The 17,151-nt window shown below is 43.5% G+C and overlaps 1 protein-coding gene across 1 annotated transcript in view; it reads left to right on the plus strand.

Moving 5' to 3' along the window:
- LOC125039626 overlaps nt 1-14,122 on the plus strand; it is a 16,332-nt gene extending 2,210 nt beyond the window's left edge. The window contains exons 2-7 of the mRNA XM_047633779.1: nt 11,589-11,881; nt 12,016-12,136; nt 12,261-12,347; nt 12,947-13,158; nt 13,309-13,461; nt 13,832-14,122. Of these exons, the coding sequence (XP_047489735.1) occupies nt 11,589-11,881; nt 12,016-12,136; nt 12,261-12,347; nt 12,947-13,158; nt 13,309-13,461; nt 13,832-13,936 (971 nt within the window). The 3' untranslated portion in view covers nt 13,937-14,122. The remainder of the gene's footprint in view (nt 1-11,588; nt 11,882-12,015; nt 12,137-12,260; nt 12,348-12,946; nt 13,159-13,308; nt 13,462-13,831) is intronic.
- The last annotated feature ends 3,029 nt before the right edge of the window (nt 14,123-17,151 follow it).

Below are 17,151 nucleotides of genomic sequence, written 5' to 3' on the forward strand. Positions count from 1 at the left end.
TTCCTAACACGGGGGCTCCGCCCCCGGACCCCTACCCAATCGCTCTCGAACAATAGTTTTACCGTAATCTTTTGACATACCTTAGTGTGGAGGGTACGGGCGAGCTACGGCAAGGAGGAATTCGTAGAGACGTTTTAGACTCGGGGATATTCATCTGAAACCTCGCCCGCGCTAAGTACCCCACAGTGATATTTCCTCCTGCCGTAGCGGGGAACTTTCGCCTTCGACTCTCTCCACTTCCGCTCGATGGTGTTAGTATGAGCGGCTGTCACCGGGTCAACGAAATTTACTGAACGATTCACTGTCAAATTGTTAAATCCTTCGTGCTGGAGACCTTTATATGCCTTCCAGCAATCACTATTTTTTTTGTTGTACCCGGCTCATTTTTTTCCTTAATGATGCCGAGAAGAGTTTCGGCGTCTCGGGAAGCAACGGGGACAATGGAAAAATTCTTCTGACGACAGACCCTGCCAACACCACCTTGCCCCTCCATTGCGCGGCCGACGCTATTTTTCGCTTGCCGAATTTATTTTCGTCTATTTCCACTATTTTATAAATGCCACCTATTTTTCATAGCCCAGTCAGTTAAACCTAGTTCGTCTGCCACTAGTTCATAAGAAAAAATTCTTAAATATAGGTTTACGAAAAGGATTCGTTTCGATGTCTGACTTTGATCAAACTATGGGTGTTTGAATATAGATCTTTGAAATTGACATCTTGCTCGCCTATTGTTTATTTTCTTTGACTTACCACATCTGAATAGTTTTTTCTTCTTTATATCCGTTCGGCAGTCTGACCCACACTTTGCGCACACAATAGTATTTAGTATAAGGCCATGTTCTCTGCAAAAGCGAATCTTTCTCGGTTTCGCCTGATTTTTTTTTGGAAAAACACACCAAAGCCACTGTCAGTCTTGACACCGGTTAGTCATACTTGAAACTGACCGGCTGCCAAAGTGGCTATCCTTAGTTTACGCGCACGAAGTATGAAATGAAATCATTGCAAAAAAAAAAAAAAAAAAAAAAAAATTGGCCTTAATTGACGAAACCAGGTCATTATGAAACCGACAAAAATCTATGGTTAATGTTACCGAGAACGACGCACGGAGGTAGAACAAAACGGACATTGCCATCTTATAGAGCATAAAAAATAGAGTAGGAATCAAGACAACTAGAGCTGCAGCGGCCTCATATTTACCGGGAAATGACAAATATAGGCTCTGCTTGGCACCGCTCTGAGACTAAGTCCACAACACTCCATTATGTCTCGTTTTTTATAGCTCAATATTATAAATTTTCTATACGCTCGTTCTCTACATCGATCGCATTTTCTGTTGACCATGACACTCGCGTTTTCTGTTGAAAAACATTTACATACATTCCCATTACTTAATTAATTTTATTTGTCTATTATTTTGTCCATTACCTATAGTTTCGTTTTTTAAAATATATATCGTTCGTTGCTTTCCATTTTTTTTTTTTTTTGTATTTTCTTATTTCGAATATTCTGTGTTAACTATTTAACGACCCCCCCCCCCCAACTGGGAACGATGCACACTGTCAATCACTTCCTCACTTTCCTTTAAGACCTTGCCATGGCTGGAACATTTAACTTTTGTTGTTAGTGTGACATAGGGTACGTTAAAATTTATATTTAAGTACTTATTATTTGTATTGTGTTGCATTTATCATCATACATAATGAACATGTTAATTATATATACACTTTTTTATGCTAGGTACGGGTAACTCTGGCAAAATTACAGCGGGCAGGCCGACCTCTTGCTCGATATCTGCCGCTCACATAAATTAATTGCAATGAAGTAACCTAAATGTGACAATGCTTGTCGTTTAGACAATAAAATTTATTATTTTCGGTGCGACAGATCTAGGAAAATAAATAGAAAAGTTAGATGCAATTTCAAAAAAATAACTTTTTAAGAAACACCTGGTTTGATAACAGTAAGCTCGATTTTTAAACTTATTAAAAATTTGTTAATTTGTATGTAAGAGAGACCTTTTCTTAAGAGTCTGCACGGAGCGATTTTCAGTTTTTCAAACAAGACTATTTGTGATTGGGCAAGCTTCTGTCAGGAGGTTTTAATATCTTGTGTTTAAATAATGAGTCAGACCAGATAGGAGGGTCAGGGGAAATTGTAGAAATTGATGAGTAAATTTGGTAAAAGGAAATATAACGTTGGTGGACTCATTGAAGGTCAGTGGTTTTTTGGAGGAGTATGCCGCAAAAGTAGGTTTTTTTTTTTTTTCGTACATGTGCAGACGCATGACTCCTAGTTTGCTTAAAGTAACTAAGGAGCGTATCCACCCAGGGACAACGGTCATTAGTGATTGTTGGAAAACATAACTGTTTACAAAAAGAGGGCTATCAACATTTAATTGTGAATCATTCATATAATTTTGTTGACCCTGACACTAAAGCGCGCACCTATACAATCGAGCGTAAATGGAGGGAGGCCAAAGCCAAGGTGACCCGCTTCGGCAGGAGGAAGTACCACTTCGTCGGTTATCTGGCGAGGGCAATTTTCATGATGGCATTCCCAGAACCAAACAAAAGGTTACACCAGTTCCTCCTCGCCGCAGCTCAACTGTACCCCCCACACTGACGGTATGTTGCTAATATTCTTTTATAACTAAGTTGATGTCTCTGCACGTTTAGGAAAAAATATAAAGTACGAAAATATTTGCGAACATTACATTCATGGTTATACTAAAAATAACGGAAACAAACATTTTTCATAATTGGAAAAAATGTGCGCTCATAAAAAATAGTTACAGGACAGGGAAAATAGAAGGTCGAGCCAGCATTTTTAAAGTCCACATCGTGTTTACCTCGCAAGGACCAAAACAAATGTGACGCGTAACTCATTATTGCGATGTTTCAAGTAGGCCATGTTCACACGGACTGCTCGGCCACTGTGCACCTACGTCACATGTCATGATGAATCGTGTATTCCACTATTTTTTTAGCCTTTCATGTACATCTACGCGCTTGCGAAAACGATTATTTGGTAATAAACAGTTTCTTTTTCCGTATTCATGTATTTCATTATTTATTTTACTTTTATTATACTTACTTTACGTGTTTTGGTTATTATTTACACTATTTGAACAGTAACCCTGTGCGCATGCGCGTTTTTCCAGCGGGAGATTTGACACATCGTCAGACGCCATTGGTGCCGAAACACCGGTGAGAAGTGTTACATTTTAAGTGTGTTGCGTGATTCCGGGTCATTTTGTAAGACACATAGTGGATATATAGAACAAATAGATATTAGTATCTATATCAGCATGACATTTGAGCCCAACAAGTGCCCCAAATGCAGAAAAAAGTTATTAGAAACAAAGGAATTCAGACCATAGACGGAAGCCAAGAAAAGTTCGGTCTTTCGCTATATAAAGGTATGTGGTTTTACCCATATGTTTTTTTTTTTTTTTTTATATATATCCCCTAGCCTCTTGGCTAGGGGATATATAGATCGTATATAGATAGGCTAGGTCAGGTCAGGTCAGGTTAGGTTTGGCTAGGTTTGTATATTACAAGCTGGTCCAGAGGGCGTTGCCCCCTGGCTAGGCGCATATACCACGGGGGTCCAGGGGGCAGAGCCCCCGGGCTAGGGAATATATAGATCGTAGTGTATAAAAGCCACAGGGTTAAGATTAGGTTGGTTTATTGGTTAGGACGCAGTGTACGATTTCCTCAGGGGATCTGAATTATGTGAAATCCCGTAGATTTTTCCGAACGTGGGGGGCTGATTCCCGTAGTTTTTCGAAAATAGGCGCGTCAATCCGTAGACTAGCCGATTTCCTTCGTTTATTGTGCTTTTCGGGGCAGAAATTTGGCTCGGATTTTCGAAAAATCGACGTTTTAACGTTTCATAAATCACTTTCTTCGATTTCTGCAGGTTCCTATTGACATGTAGTGCCATCCATTACCCCGCCCCCTCAACCCCCGGTTCTCCACGCATCCCCCAAGATCGTTGGGTAGAGGAAACAAAACAAAATATCTGATTTTGGAACTTAGTCTCTGAGAGGGAGCGTTGCTCTCGGTAACAATTGCTAAATTTATTTTTAATAACGTAAGTTTAAATAAAATAAAAAATAATAATAAATATTAGATACGTATGAGATGTACATGAAAGGCTAAACAAATAGTGGAATACATGATTCATCATGACATGTGACGTAAGTGCACAGTGGCCCAGCAGTCGGTGTGAACAATGCGTGAGAACTTAGTAAACATTAGGTCACGTGTGGACTTAGCCGAAGCGCGGCATTCACCGCGATACATTTTTGTCGTTTAATTGGAATCGGTGGGCTTCTGCAAATTATTTTTGGTAATTTTTTAGTTTTACATAGCCATCCAGTCTTCCAATTTTTAAACCTTCTTTCAATTATCCACTGTAATATGCATGAATCTCTTTCCATCGCAAGTGATATAAATACAAGTATTGGTAATGTTCATGAAGTGACCTTACCCCTCTGAGATAAAGCCCTTTTACTCCTACCATTCCTGCTAAATCCAGACATCGCTGTATGAACCCAAATCCTACCTAACTCAAGGGCTTTACCCCTAGACACCCATCCGATCACCGTATTTTGGCCTCTGACCCTGGACCCCCATTTTCTTAGTTTGACATTTTTCGCCGACGCAGATTATTTCATGTATTTGTGGGTGTATTTTCTTTATTATAGTGCCATTACATTTTTCCGTAAATGTATAACAAAGTATTACATGTTGCACAACTTTATCATCAACTTGCTAAGGTAATACCATAGATGAAGTCTTGTTTTCAGCCGTACTGTCCATTAAAGGTAAATTTTACCTTGTACTGCATGGCTGTGGGAAACTAAAACTATACCTTAATTTTGATGTCAATGTAGTTTTTCATTGCCTACATCACGGTCCTTTTGTATACTTTAACCTAACAAATATATTTGTTTCAATGTCTGTATTTGAATATGCGAACCAAGTTTTATGAATTATAGCTTTGTTTTAAAATTATACCGCAGAATTATTAATTTTTCTAAGATTTGTCAAGTCTATACTTTTTTTTTTTCCATTAACTGAAGTCCATGATTCTGATATGTCGTGATGACATAAGGGCGCAGTACGAGAGAAAGCGGTGTGCGAGTTGCGTGGGAACCTCTTCTTTCCCACCGAGCGAGTGGACTTCGGCTGTGAGCGGCGCTTTCCGCGAACTTTTCCTTTATTTGTGGCGTTACCATTCGTGTCTGCAGATTAGTTCCTGTGCCGACGATTGTAACTCTTTGTAGTCTATAAAAATATAATCTTTAATTCGCCCTAGCTTTGTCCGTCCAAACCGGAAAGATTAACCAAAATTAAAAATCAGAGCCAAGAATCCACTTCATATAATAAAAAAGTGGAGCGGAAAACCTGAGCCAAGATTCGGCCCCGGAAAATTCGACACGGCATTGTGCGAACGAGCGAATGAACTGAACTGAACCCCAGTCTAATCGAATAAACCTTCCGGTCGCCGTGTTTCGCTGTTGGGGGCTCCTCCCCTTTGCCTCCCCCTCTCTTACTTATTTTAAGTAAGAATAAATAAATACTTTATTTAAAAGAGGCTTGGTAGAGCTCTGGAGAAAATGGTGAAGGCGATTGTTTGACTCCGGACATTTTGTAAACATCGCACGAGCCAAATACCAAACGAAATATTTCCTCCTTCCTAACTGTGGCACTCTCCTCTTCGCGTCCCTCCACTTTCTTTCAAGGTTTGTGTGTGCTTTGGTTTGTGAATCAACAAAATTATTTGATTTACTTTTAAATGTTTATATCCACTCTAAACAATCCTATGCTATCCAGTAGTCACTGATTATCATTGTTGGTGAAATATAGTCTCCATCACGGTTTCGACTGGCATCATAAACAAGTCCTTTTTTTCTACAAAACGTCCCGAATAACCACTGGCCTTCTGTAACTCGGCCAACAGTGCAATTCCTTTTGCCGAATTTTGATTCGTCTTTTATAAACGTTTCCCTTCACCACCGATTAATTGTTTTCTTGTTAAGCTAACGCCATTTAATATTTTTTTGGGAGAAACTGGCCCAATTAATACATTTTAACTGAAAATTACAGCTCTCCCTTTGCCAGGTCGTAATTCAAGTCTTGAATACAGGTTAATGAATAAGAAATTAGTTTCAATATCTAGTTATGCATTGCTTAACCACGTGCCTTTGAAATTGTAACCTTAACGTGCATGTTTTTTTTTTTTTTTTTTTCGGGCCGGGGGCGTAACTCTTTCCACACACGGGAATTATGCCGTTTTCATCTAATTTGCATATTTGATTACGCTTGGGGCACTCAAGTCTTTTAAGAATAAGTTTATGGTACCGTGCAAGTTCAATACATTTTTCAGTTTTATCGTCGTATTTCTTAACAATCTGTATGATAAATAACACCATTCGAAAAAACCTGTCGGTTCACTTCACTTATCACTGGCAGTCTAAATACCGCGCGCAGCCACGGCGACAGACATTCTGTACCCTGCGAAGCGTACGATGCGCCATATAATGCCGTGATCCATATAATAACGTCACCAAATGATTTCAAAGTGTAAAATGTGATCAGAAAACCAATAAACTTTGAATATTGGGTAAATTTAAAGTTCCAACCAGCCTCCGACTTTCGAAACTATTTTTTTAATGTATTATTCCTACATTATTTACTGTTACACTGTTTTCCGTCGCATTTGACCCGTTGAGTGACGGAACTTGTATTCCCCGACGGCAAAATTGATAAAATATGTAAGAGTCGGCTTCGTATTGGGGAAGAATATACACAAAACGGCAAAATCACTAATTAAATCGTTTTACAAATCTGCGGTTAAATCCGGCATTAATTTTTGTCTGAATGAAGCACGATGCTGATGCATTAAATCATGATTGAACTTATGAAACTTTTAATAAGAAAATTGTAACGGGCTTTCAAACCTTAGGGATGACTGATGTAAAACATGGAAAACGTTCAAGATTTATAATTGCAATAAAATGTAAGGTGGGATTAATTTGCCTTTGCCTGTGCGCCAAATATGTAGGAGGACACGGCGGTAGTTTCATGACGCGGAGCTTTAAATTGTGCTTTCAGCCCGATTTTGTCGCGCGCGTTGTGACGGAACACCGAATCCATCAGATTTGTAGTCGTTTACAATAGACAACGACTTTAATCCAAACCGGTAACAATGTGCAGTAAAACTGCGTGTATTAAGCTGAAAGTAAAGACTTTATCATAGGCATTTACTTATCATTTTAAGATCTTCGCGCAATAAATAAATGATTTTGGCGGTTCTCGTTAAAAGCTTTATATCATTGAGCCTCCTTTTTTATGTTTAGCCATCATTCGTCTTTAACGTGGTAATATTTCTAGCGGTAGATGGAATCTTCGACTTCTAAAACTAATAAGGCTTTTAATCCTTTTCACACATGCATTTCCTTGAACAGCGGGCGCACACACTAAACGTTTTTTATGGGCGAGTGCACAGGTTTCCGAAATAAAGTTTTGATTGTTCATAAAACACTGACGTAATTTTCTAAAGTTTGCATTGGCTAGAATTTGTCGCCGTTTGTAACCCAGTATAATCGCTAATTTGTCAATAAGTGGTTGTTGTACATGGTCTTACGGTTCCAGACATTAATAATTAATCGCCATTTCAGATGAATTTTGCCTGAACGTGCGCGAAAACATGGTATGTTTTGTAACGAGTAAAATGTACGTTTTGATTGTTTTCTATGCTGATAAACAATCGGGTAATTGTGAACCCTTACTTGATTTTATTAGCTCTCGGAAGAACTATCCTCGTCTAGAGGAACTGGGGCTGTCAGGGGCAGGTCTCTCTCTCCCGCCTTGCTGCGAGTAGAATACTGCCGCTTGCGGGAAGAAGGAATGTATGAGAGAATTATTGCGGTAAAACCGGTATCGCACGAGGAATTACGGAATGTATCCTCATCTGAGCGTCGGGGCGCTTTACCCACTCCTTGAGGGCTCTCCACAATTTTTGTGTTGTCTACAGAGTTTTCAGAATGATTAACACTTAGTTTGTAACCATGATGCTGTAGGATACGACGCAGCCCATCCATTACTATATATCACGCTGTTTGGTTTTATATATTTCTTAATTAGGGGTATGAGCGTGTCGGCACTGCTGTCAGTGCCAAACAGTTGTACAAAGAATTTCCTTTTACACCACCTATTGAATTTTGATTTTGTTACCAATTTCGGGTTACTTCAGAACAAGCTTTTCCAATCTACGCTAGTTGGCTTTGAAATACTAATAGATCTAATAACTTGTGCAAGATCCCAATACTCTTGCAGCCAATGATTCACAAACAAAATCATTGTCCCCTGCAGAAACGTGCCTGTGTAATCGATAGTCGAGAAAACTTTGCGCTGTTTTTCATTTGTCCCGATACCCCACATAGCAATCTTCACACTATTTGCAAAGTAAATTGCCATGTGGACAGTTTAACTCTTGGCAAAACACCGGGTGATCTCAGAAGTTCTATAGCGTTATGATTTTTTAAATAATCAGATATACCAATAGTAATGAGGATATTATTATAGTATTACTCTTGTATAGTCATGGCATTTTAGGTAGAAACAATTTCTCCTTCATTTAATTGTATGCGGCCTTTATTTACGTACAAAATTAGACAATTACAGTAAATGTGTAAAAAAAAAAAGTAGGAAAGGTTATCGGCTGACGAATTTCAAAACCTTTCATTTCGGTCTCAGACAATTACGTGTCAAATACCTTCGTTATGTTTGATTTGCGACGGAAGTACACAAAGGTATATGCATATTTTTTCCTTTTAAAAGATGGCTGGTTGAAAACTAACCCTTACTGATTATTGAAATATCGATTTTTGTATTTAGAGAGTATGATACGAATGCGTGAAATTACTCGTAAATGTCTTTCAACCGATAAAAGTGGCACTCGCACTACTTTCCGGAGGGCCATCTGAGCTGCATGGTTTGTTTATATTGACTTTTAGTAAACTTCGTCTCCGAGCGACAAATTTCGGCACCTTTGTTTTAATACTGTGACACCGTCATTTCGCAGTTTAAATTTGACTTTCTCGATTAGTTTATTCTGCCATTTTAGCAGCATTTCCTGTTTCTGGGCTAAAATTAAATGTCCTCTAGATTAACCCAAAGTAAAATGTAAATACAGGTAACCAACTGATTCTTGTGAAACCGGTATAGCACACCTTATGCATACAAATCCTATTTGCCTCCGTGCTGGTTTGACGTTACGGCAAAGGACAGCATGCTCGTGTACTTAGGCAGAATAAGAGCTGGACTGGTTCGAATCATTAAGTGAAATTAAACCGCCATTTTAATTACCTTGGTGTATTGTCCGTGTCAGATCATTAGGCGAAATTAAAGAGCCCTTATGAGTGCCATGTCTTTTCCGATACATCGACTTCTAGCCGGCTTTGCATCATTTAATTTATTTGGAATCCAATAGTAATTTGGATGTATTTGTTTTTGTGGCAATTTAACTGAACGTTGAGAAGAAAGTACCGCTTTCTTCAGTACTCCGAGGGCTTCTGAAGGAAATAAGTCTACCATTATACCAAATCTATTTTTAGCTTGTTTCATGACCTGTAATATAACTTCTTTCAGTTAGTTCCAATTCTACACTGAAACAAATTAGTTGAAATGTTAGTAATTCTTCATAACGCTTTCACAACAAAGTGACAAAGTGGGGTGAGGGGGTAGGTGCGGCACTAATAGTTGTCTACAGCCTATTCAAAATTGCACTGAATAAGGCGAGAAAACTCCCCTACTTATCTATCGGTTTATCGCTTACTCTTCTCCTCATCGCGGAGGATTCTGATAGACATGTCATACTTGGGTACCGTTTCCTGGTTTTGCATAAGTAGGCAGTTAGGGAATGGATACACGATGGCCTTGCAATATTCTCACTCTTTATCCTTCCAAAGAATCTAAAATATAGTTTTACGAAATTTTCTTTGTTAGAAGCATGGTATCACGATGTCCACTTTTTTCAGTATAAATCAGACGGAGTTACTTTTCAAGGGTATTCCTACTGCAATTTTTTTTACTAGTTTGCTTATTACTTAGCACTTGTGTTGTCTATTCCAAATTAACGCTTACATGTGCGCGCAGACTTGACCGAGAAAATAACTTTAGCGTAAAATGGGGTGATAATTGACACAAATGTTAAAGAAACATGCGCACCCGCGCTCACGTGCGCGCAGGCCACCAAAATTTGTACAGTAGTGCAAGATGTGATCGGTGTACGCTTCGGGCACTGTCCCAGGCGAGGATTTCCTAGACCCCAACCACCCCGGCAAACATTGTCTTCACCTCCACATGTAAGGCAAGACAAGAGTTGGAACTCGGGATCAACGAAAGGGGGCATAGAGAGAGAAAAAAAGAGGGATGGGAAAGGGAAGGAAGGGGATAAGGGAGCATAGATGGGGAGTTGGCATCTGTAATGGTTGGTTAAACAACGGTTGTAAAGTCTTCCAGCAAAGGAAAGCAAGTCTGTTTTTAGGGTTACAGCCATTGCCAGTAAATTATATCACTAATGCATACGCCAGTACATAGGAATTCAATGTTATGAATAAATGAATTTATATATACATCACAAGTCAGCTTTTGATATGTTTGCAGATTTGATTGTGTTATGGAAACATTTTCTTGATATTTCGAAGTACATGCAATTTTAACATAAACTGGTAAGATCTAAATAGTTTCGAATATTTGGGTTTCTCCGCATGAAGAATTTATTTTTTTTCTTTATTACCCAAATGCCAATTAAATATCAAATCATAGTGGCGCTTTCCAGTTGCACTCATATTTTTTTCCATTAGTACAGTTTTCTTTTGGGCATTCGAATCCATTGTTTGTTCACAAAAGGACATTTTTTTTCTGAAGTGGAATCCCGTTTTATTTCCCCATGTTTTTTATGGGAAAATTAGGGGTTACTCTATTGGTAATATCAAAATTGATGCCGTGATGAAGGTAATATATGAATACCAAAAGGGTTACTAATTATTGCGTGTGTGTGGGGGGGGGGGGGGGGGATATGCAAGTCTGCCACGCTTCAGAGTTAATGCTATTTTGTTACGTCCATTTGCTCTTCATTCTTTGACCCAAAACTCTATGGGTATATAGATAATAGCTGACCTATCACCTGGCCTAATCTTTATAGAACAAGATCATTACCATGTATTGGATTTCGGAAGTCGGTTCAGCAGAGATTTATGAATGAATGTCTCCATGTACAAGTGTGCGCACATGTATAATCGCATGCATGGGTATTTGTTGCATGTTTTACCCTCGGCCTGTGTTGCCCTTTGTGTATTGGTTTCTCGTTCTTTCTCCTCGCTTTTATGCATTCAATTCGGTTCGTAAACAGTAGGCCATATGTTTAGCCCAAAATTTTACAGTATTTAATGATTAATAGAAAGACTGCTGGTGCTACAAATTTAGGTCATAATTCCTATTTGTTGGTGGAACACCCCCGTTGTTTGAAACATCTTGATGTTGATTTGCTAGATTAGTTGTTGCACATTGCAGTGTATGAAAGCGAGGACTGCGGAGAAACGCGCCGGTACACCTTCCGCCGCATCCAGACCACGGCCATCCGGTTCCAGGTGAAGGCGGCCCACGACGTGGCCATCTGCCTCTCCCCTGACGACAACGAAGAGCTGGAGGATGTATACGAGATCTTCATCGGCTGCTGGGGAGGCGGGGAGTCCGGCATCCGCCGCCTCAAGGACGAGGACGTGTGCCGGGTCGAGACGCCCGACATCGTGAGCGACGAGGAGTTCCGTACTTTCTGGATCAAGATCGAGCACGGCGTCATCAAGGTCGGCTTGGCCTATTATGTTTAGTCATGAGACAAAGCACGGATGAAATATGAATAAAGGGGAAGGGGAATGCTTAGATGATCCATATTACATGCCAAACAGACGCGTCTAACCCCTTCCACCCGGCCACGCAGGTAGGGCGGTCCGGGCAGAAGCATCCCTTCATGAGCTACACCGACCCCAACACGCTGCTCCACGTCACGTGGTACGGCTACTCCACCGGCTGGGGCGCCTCCGGGGAGTGGATGTTCCCGGGTATGGTCCCGCTGCCTCCTGCTTGTCTAATATACGAAACTTGTGCTTGATAGTCCTTCGGGACAAGGCCTTGCTGGCCCTTGAGAGGAGTTAGAAGGCGACTAACGTGTTTGTCTCCCGCCAGATGACGACGAAGGATCCTCCTCGTCCTCCTCAGCCATGTCCTCCTCGGACTCCGAGGCGGAAGATATTAACAACCTCGAAGACAGACGTAAGAACTCGCCTGGAGTCGGAGCTCAGATGCTGTTTGAAAGGGCCAAAATATGGGAGAGAAGGGAGGATTGGATAGCTGTCAGGGTAATACAGTGGAGGGGGGGGGGGGGGCAGCGAGACAGAATTCAGTTGCAACAAAGGAACTTAACGGTCTAGAGACCTTGTTCTCCATGAATGCAGTGGGGTTGCATTCTTTGAATTGGTGAAATATTTATGATCATCAATCTACATTATATCTGTAGATATAATGTAGCCATGTCGATTTGCAAGCTAATGAATATAAAGGATATTGGTTAGTCCAGTGATTCGTGATGTCCATATCGATCATGTACCCTTCATTGATTTCTCGATTGCTAGTTAAAAACTGATTCTAGAGCGAAATAACAGGTTCAGAAATTGTTGTATAATGGTGGATCACCCCTACACGCACACTACGAAAATTGAATATAATCGTGTTGAACAGCACGTAAGTTTGGTAAAAGACCTGAAAAGCACTTGATATAAGATTCTCATTGAATTAAAAAAGAAAAAAAAAATATCTCGAACATGAGATACGTCATGGTAGTTAATATGTAAATCCGTTCATTTTTTCTGCAGCCATCATGTACAAGCGTCCCGCGCGCTGGGTGCCGGCCAAGGGCGGCTACTTCCCGAAGCATCCTGTGTCCGGCGGCGAGGGTCCCGACGGGGAGGTGTACGTCGGGATGGCGCACCACGAGGGCGGCTACATCCTGGGCATGGTCGTTCCAGACCAGGGATGCTGCTACATACCCTTCGGAGGAGAAGCTATAGCCAAGGAAGAGTATTTTGTACGTGATGTGCCTTAACCTGTTAACAACGTCAATAGGAAATATGTGCATTATATTGAATGACGAATTGAGTGTGTAAATACACAGGAAAGCATGACCAACAATAAAGAAAGAAAAAGTCGAAGCTTCATTGTGCGTGATTTCCCGCAGGTGCTGAGCAACCCTGGTACAGTGAATATCAACTGGGAACCAGGGAGCAAAGGCAAGGTTCCCAGTGGAGCTTTGCAGGGGGGCCGATCTGAGGACGGGGAGCCTCTCTACATCGGCAGGATCTCTGTGGACGGCGTGGTGTCTGTCGGCAAGGTACGTAAGCAGGAGGCGAAAAAAACTCGAGGATATTGATTCCAGATAGATCCCTACGTTTTTATATATATATATATTTTTTTTTTTTTTTTCTTGCCTGATACGGTTTATTTTCGATGGGAATTTGTATGCCGTTTGCAAAGACACTCATTTGTGATGTCACTATTTTTTTCTCAGCAGAATATCAGTGTAATTTTAATCTGAACCTAGTAATCCTGTTTTTTTTTTTTTTTTTTTTTTTTTTATATAGCAACTGCACTAATGTTTGCAAGGATAGTAATTGAAAGACTGCTGGTGCTACATTTTTTTCCTTTTGCTTCTCGAGTTTTAAATTTCTTTACCTAATACCTGGCTTCTCGTCTGTCTCCAGGTGCACCCAAGCCACGGGGTTTGCTACGTTCCCTACAACGGCACTGAACACTCCCATCGCGACTACGAGGTCCTTTGCATTCAGGACGTGCCGTGCAAAATCTGAACCTGCTTATCACTTCATATATATACTGCATAAACTCCAGATATTACTACATATATTTTTTTTTTCCATATTTGCAACCGCATTTTTCCCGAAGTCTAATGTATGCTGATCGACGCGGGGATCTTGGAAAAAAAAATTCAACACTAAGAAAAAATTGTATCGTGAATAGAATCTTCCACGAATCTTTATTCTCTTTTATTAATCCTCTGATCATTAGCATAATCTAGTATTGTCGCTTTTTTCTTGGAGTAAAGGATTTAAAAGATTATGATAAACTTCTGTGCAAGGAATCTTTCTGCCAAAGAGGACCCAAATCCCCATAATAATTACTTTGTTACTTCGAGTCTCATTGCCTGCAGCAGGTGATTTGGGCAGGGAGGGAGGGAAGGAGGGGAGGGGGGGCAGCTATTCGAATAGGAGTAAAAGAAACGAGGAGATTTTTTAAGATAAATAGCGGGCGAGTAGTGGGAGCTAGGGGGGGGAGGGCGAGTAGTGGGAGCTGGGGGGAGGGAGAGGGGGCGAGGATTGGGAGCTGGAGGGGGGGAGAGAGCGCGAGAAGGCGAGGATTGGGAGCTGGGGGGGGGGGGGGGGGGGAGAGCGCTAGAGGGCGAGGATTGGGAGCTGAGGGGGGGGGGGGAGAGAGAGATGGCGAGGATTGGGAGCTGGGGGTGGGGGGGGAAAGCGCGAGAGGGCGAGGATTGGGAGCTGGGGGAGGGGGGGGAGAGAGAGATGGCGAGGATTGGGAGCTGGGGGTGGGGGGGGAAAGCGCGAGAGGGCGAGGATTGGGAGCTGGGGGAGGGGGGGGAAAGCGCGAGAGGGCGAGGATTGGGAGCTGGGGGTGGGGGGGAAAGCGCGAGAGGGCGAGGATTGGGAGCTGGGGGTGGGGGGGGAAAGCGCGAGAGGGCGAGGATTGGGAGCTGGGGGAGGGGGGGGAGAGAGAGATGGCGAGGATTGGGAGCTGGGGGTGGGGGGGAAAGCGCGAGAGGGCGAGGATTGGGAGCTGGGGGAGGGGGGGAAAGCGCGAGAGGGCGAGGATTGGGAGCTGGGGGTGGGGGGGGAAAGCGCGAGAGGGCGAGGATTGGGAGCTGGGGGTGGGGGGGGAAAGCGCGAGAGGGCGAGGATTGGGAGCTGGGGGTGGGGGGGAAAGCGCGAGAGGGCGAGGATTGGGAGCTGGGGGTGGGGGGGAAAGCGCGAGAGGGCGAGGATTGGGAGCTGGGGGTGGGGGGGAAAGCGCGAGAGGGCGAGGATTGGGAGCTGGGGGAGGGGGGGAAAGCGCGAGAGGGCGAGGATTGGGAGCTGGGGGAGGGGGGGGGAGAGAGAGATGGCGAGGATTGGGAGCTGGGGGTGGGGGGGAAAGCGCGAGAGGGCGAGGATTGGGAGCTGGGGGAGGGGGGGGAGAGAGAGATGGCGAGGATTGGGAGCTGGGGGTGGGGGGGGAAAGCGCGAGAGGGCGAGGATTGGGAGCTGGGGGAGGGGGGGAAAGCGCGAGAGGGCGAGGATTGGGAGCTGGGGGAGGGGGGGGAAAGCGCGAGAGGGCGAGGATTGGGAGCTGGGGGTGGGGGGGGAAAGCGCGAGAGGGCGAGGATTGGGAGCTGGGGGAGGGGGGGGGAGAGAGAGATGGCGAGGATTGGGAGCTGGGGGTGGGGGGGGAAAGCGCGAGAGGGCGAGGATTGGGAGCTGGGGGTGGGGGGGAAAGCGCGAGAGGGCGAGGATTGGGAGCTGGGGGAGGGGGGGGAAAGCGCGAGAGGGCGAGGATTGGGAGCTGGGGGAGGGGGGGAAAGCGCGAGAGGGCGAGGATTGGGAGCTGGGGGAGGGGGGGGAGAGAGAGATGGCGAGGGTTGGGAGCGGAGGGGGGGGGGGGAAGGGCGAGAGGGCGAGGATTGGGAGCTGGGGGAGGGGGGGGGAGAGAGAGATGGCGAGGATTGGGAGCTGGGGGTGGGGGGGAAAGCGCGAGAGGGCGAGGATTGGGAGCTGGGGGAGGGGGGGAAAGCGCGAGAGGGCGAGGATTGGGAGCTGGGGAGGGGGGGGAAAGCGCGAGAGGGCGAGGATTGGGAGCTGGGGGTGGGGGGGGAAAGCGCGAGAGGGCGAGGATTGGGAGCTGGGGGAGGGGGGGGAGAGAGAGATGGCGAGGATTGGGAGCTGGGGGTGGGGGGGAAAGCGCGAGAGGGCGAGGATTGGGAGCTGGGGGAGGGGGGGAAAGCGCGAGAGGGCGAGGATTGGGAGCTGGGGGTGGGGGGGAAAGCGCGAGAGGGCGAGGATTGGGAGCTGGGGGAGGGGGGGGAGAGAGGGCGAGAGGGCGAGGATTGGGAGCTGGGAGAGAGAGAGGAGGGGGTGCGAAGAGTGGGAGCTGGGGGGGGGGTTGAGGGCGAGAGACTAGCTTGACTGGCTGACAGAGGTGGCCGTGTTCAATTTCCTGGCACACAAGACAGGTGTTCAAGGAAAGTGGCTGCGAGGATCAGACCCAGAGACTAGGAATTAAATTTCTCTAAAGGCCTGTCGACATTTCCCCTGTTGATTGAACGTTAGCATTGAAATTGTGAGAATTATTGCCTGTTACGAATCTTCTATTCGGATCGTGTATGTTACCGCAAGGTTTCGTGGATTTAAGACTGAAGGGTATGGATAAAATGATTTTGATTTTGATGATACATGTAATGAAAAAATAGTGTTCGTAATGCTGGAAATACATTCCCTTTGTTCATGTCTAATTATAGGTGCCCTTTCTTAAGCGAGGGATCTTGTATAATTACAAATTAACCAAAACTTGTTCGATGGCATTTTAATCTTCCTTGGAACCAGACAGAAACGTTTGGTACAATGTTCATTTTCATATATTCAAGAGTTATTAAGAGCGAATGTCTAAAGAGTAAAGGTCTATTACACTGAAAAAAAAAAACAATGAAAATAAGTTCACCTTGCTTCTATTGTTTTTTATATGATTGACATACAATTAACAAACTAAAACATGCTGGTCAGATTATGTAAAGCAAAATCTATACTTAATGAAATATAACTCAAAAGTACGAGATTTGACTGTTTCTCGTAGATAACATATGGATAGAAGATTCGTAAGATAAAGACAGAACAGCAACAGTAAAGACAACCAGACTTAGAGGATATACGTGCATGCAAATATAATTCCATATGCAAAAACGAGTCAAGTGACAAAAAGCAAATATTGATATTCGCCGACAGTCACGGGGATCTACTAAACG

The sequence above is a fragment of the Penaeus chinensis genome, chromosome 27, assembly GCF_019202785.1.
Source record: "Penaeus chinensis breed Huanghai No. 1 chromosome 27, ASM1920278v2, whole genome shotgun sequence".
NCBI lineage: Eukaryota > Metazoa > Arthropoda > Malacostraca > Decapoda > Penaeidae > Penaeus > Penaeus chinensis.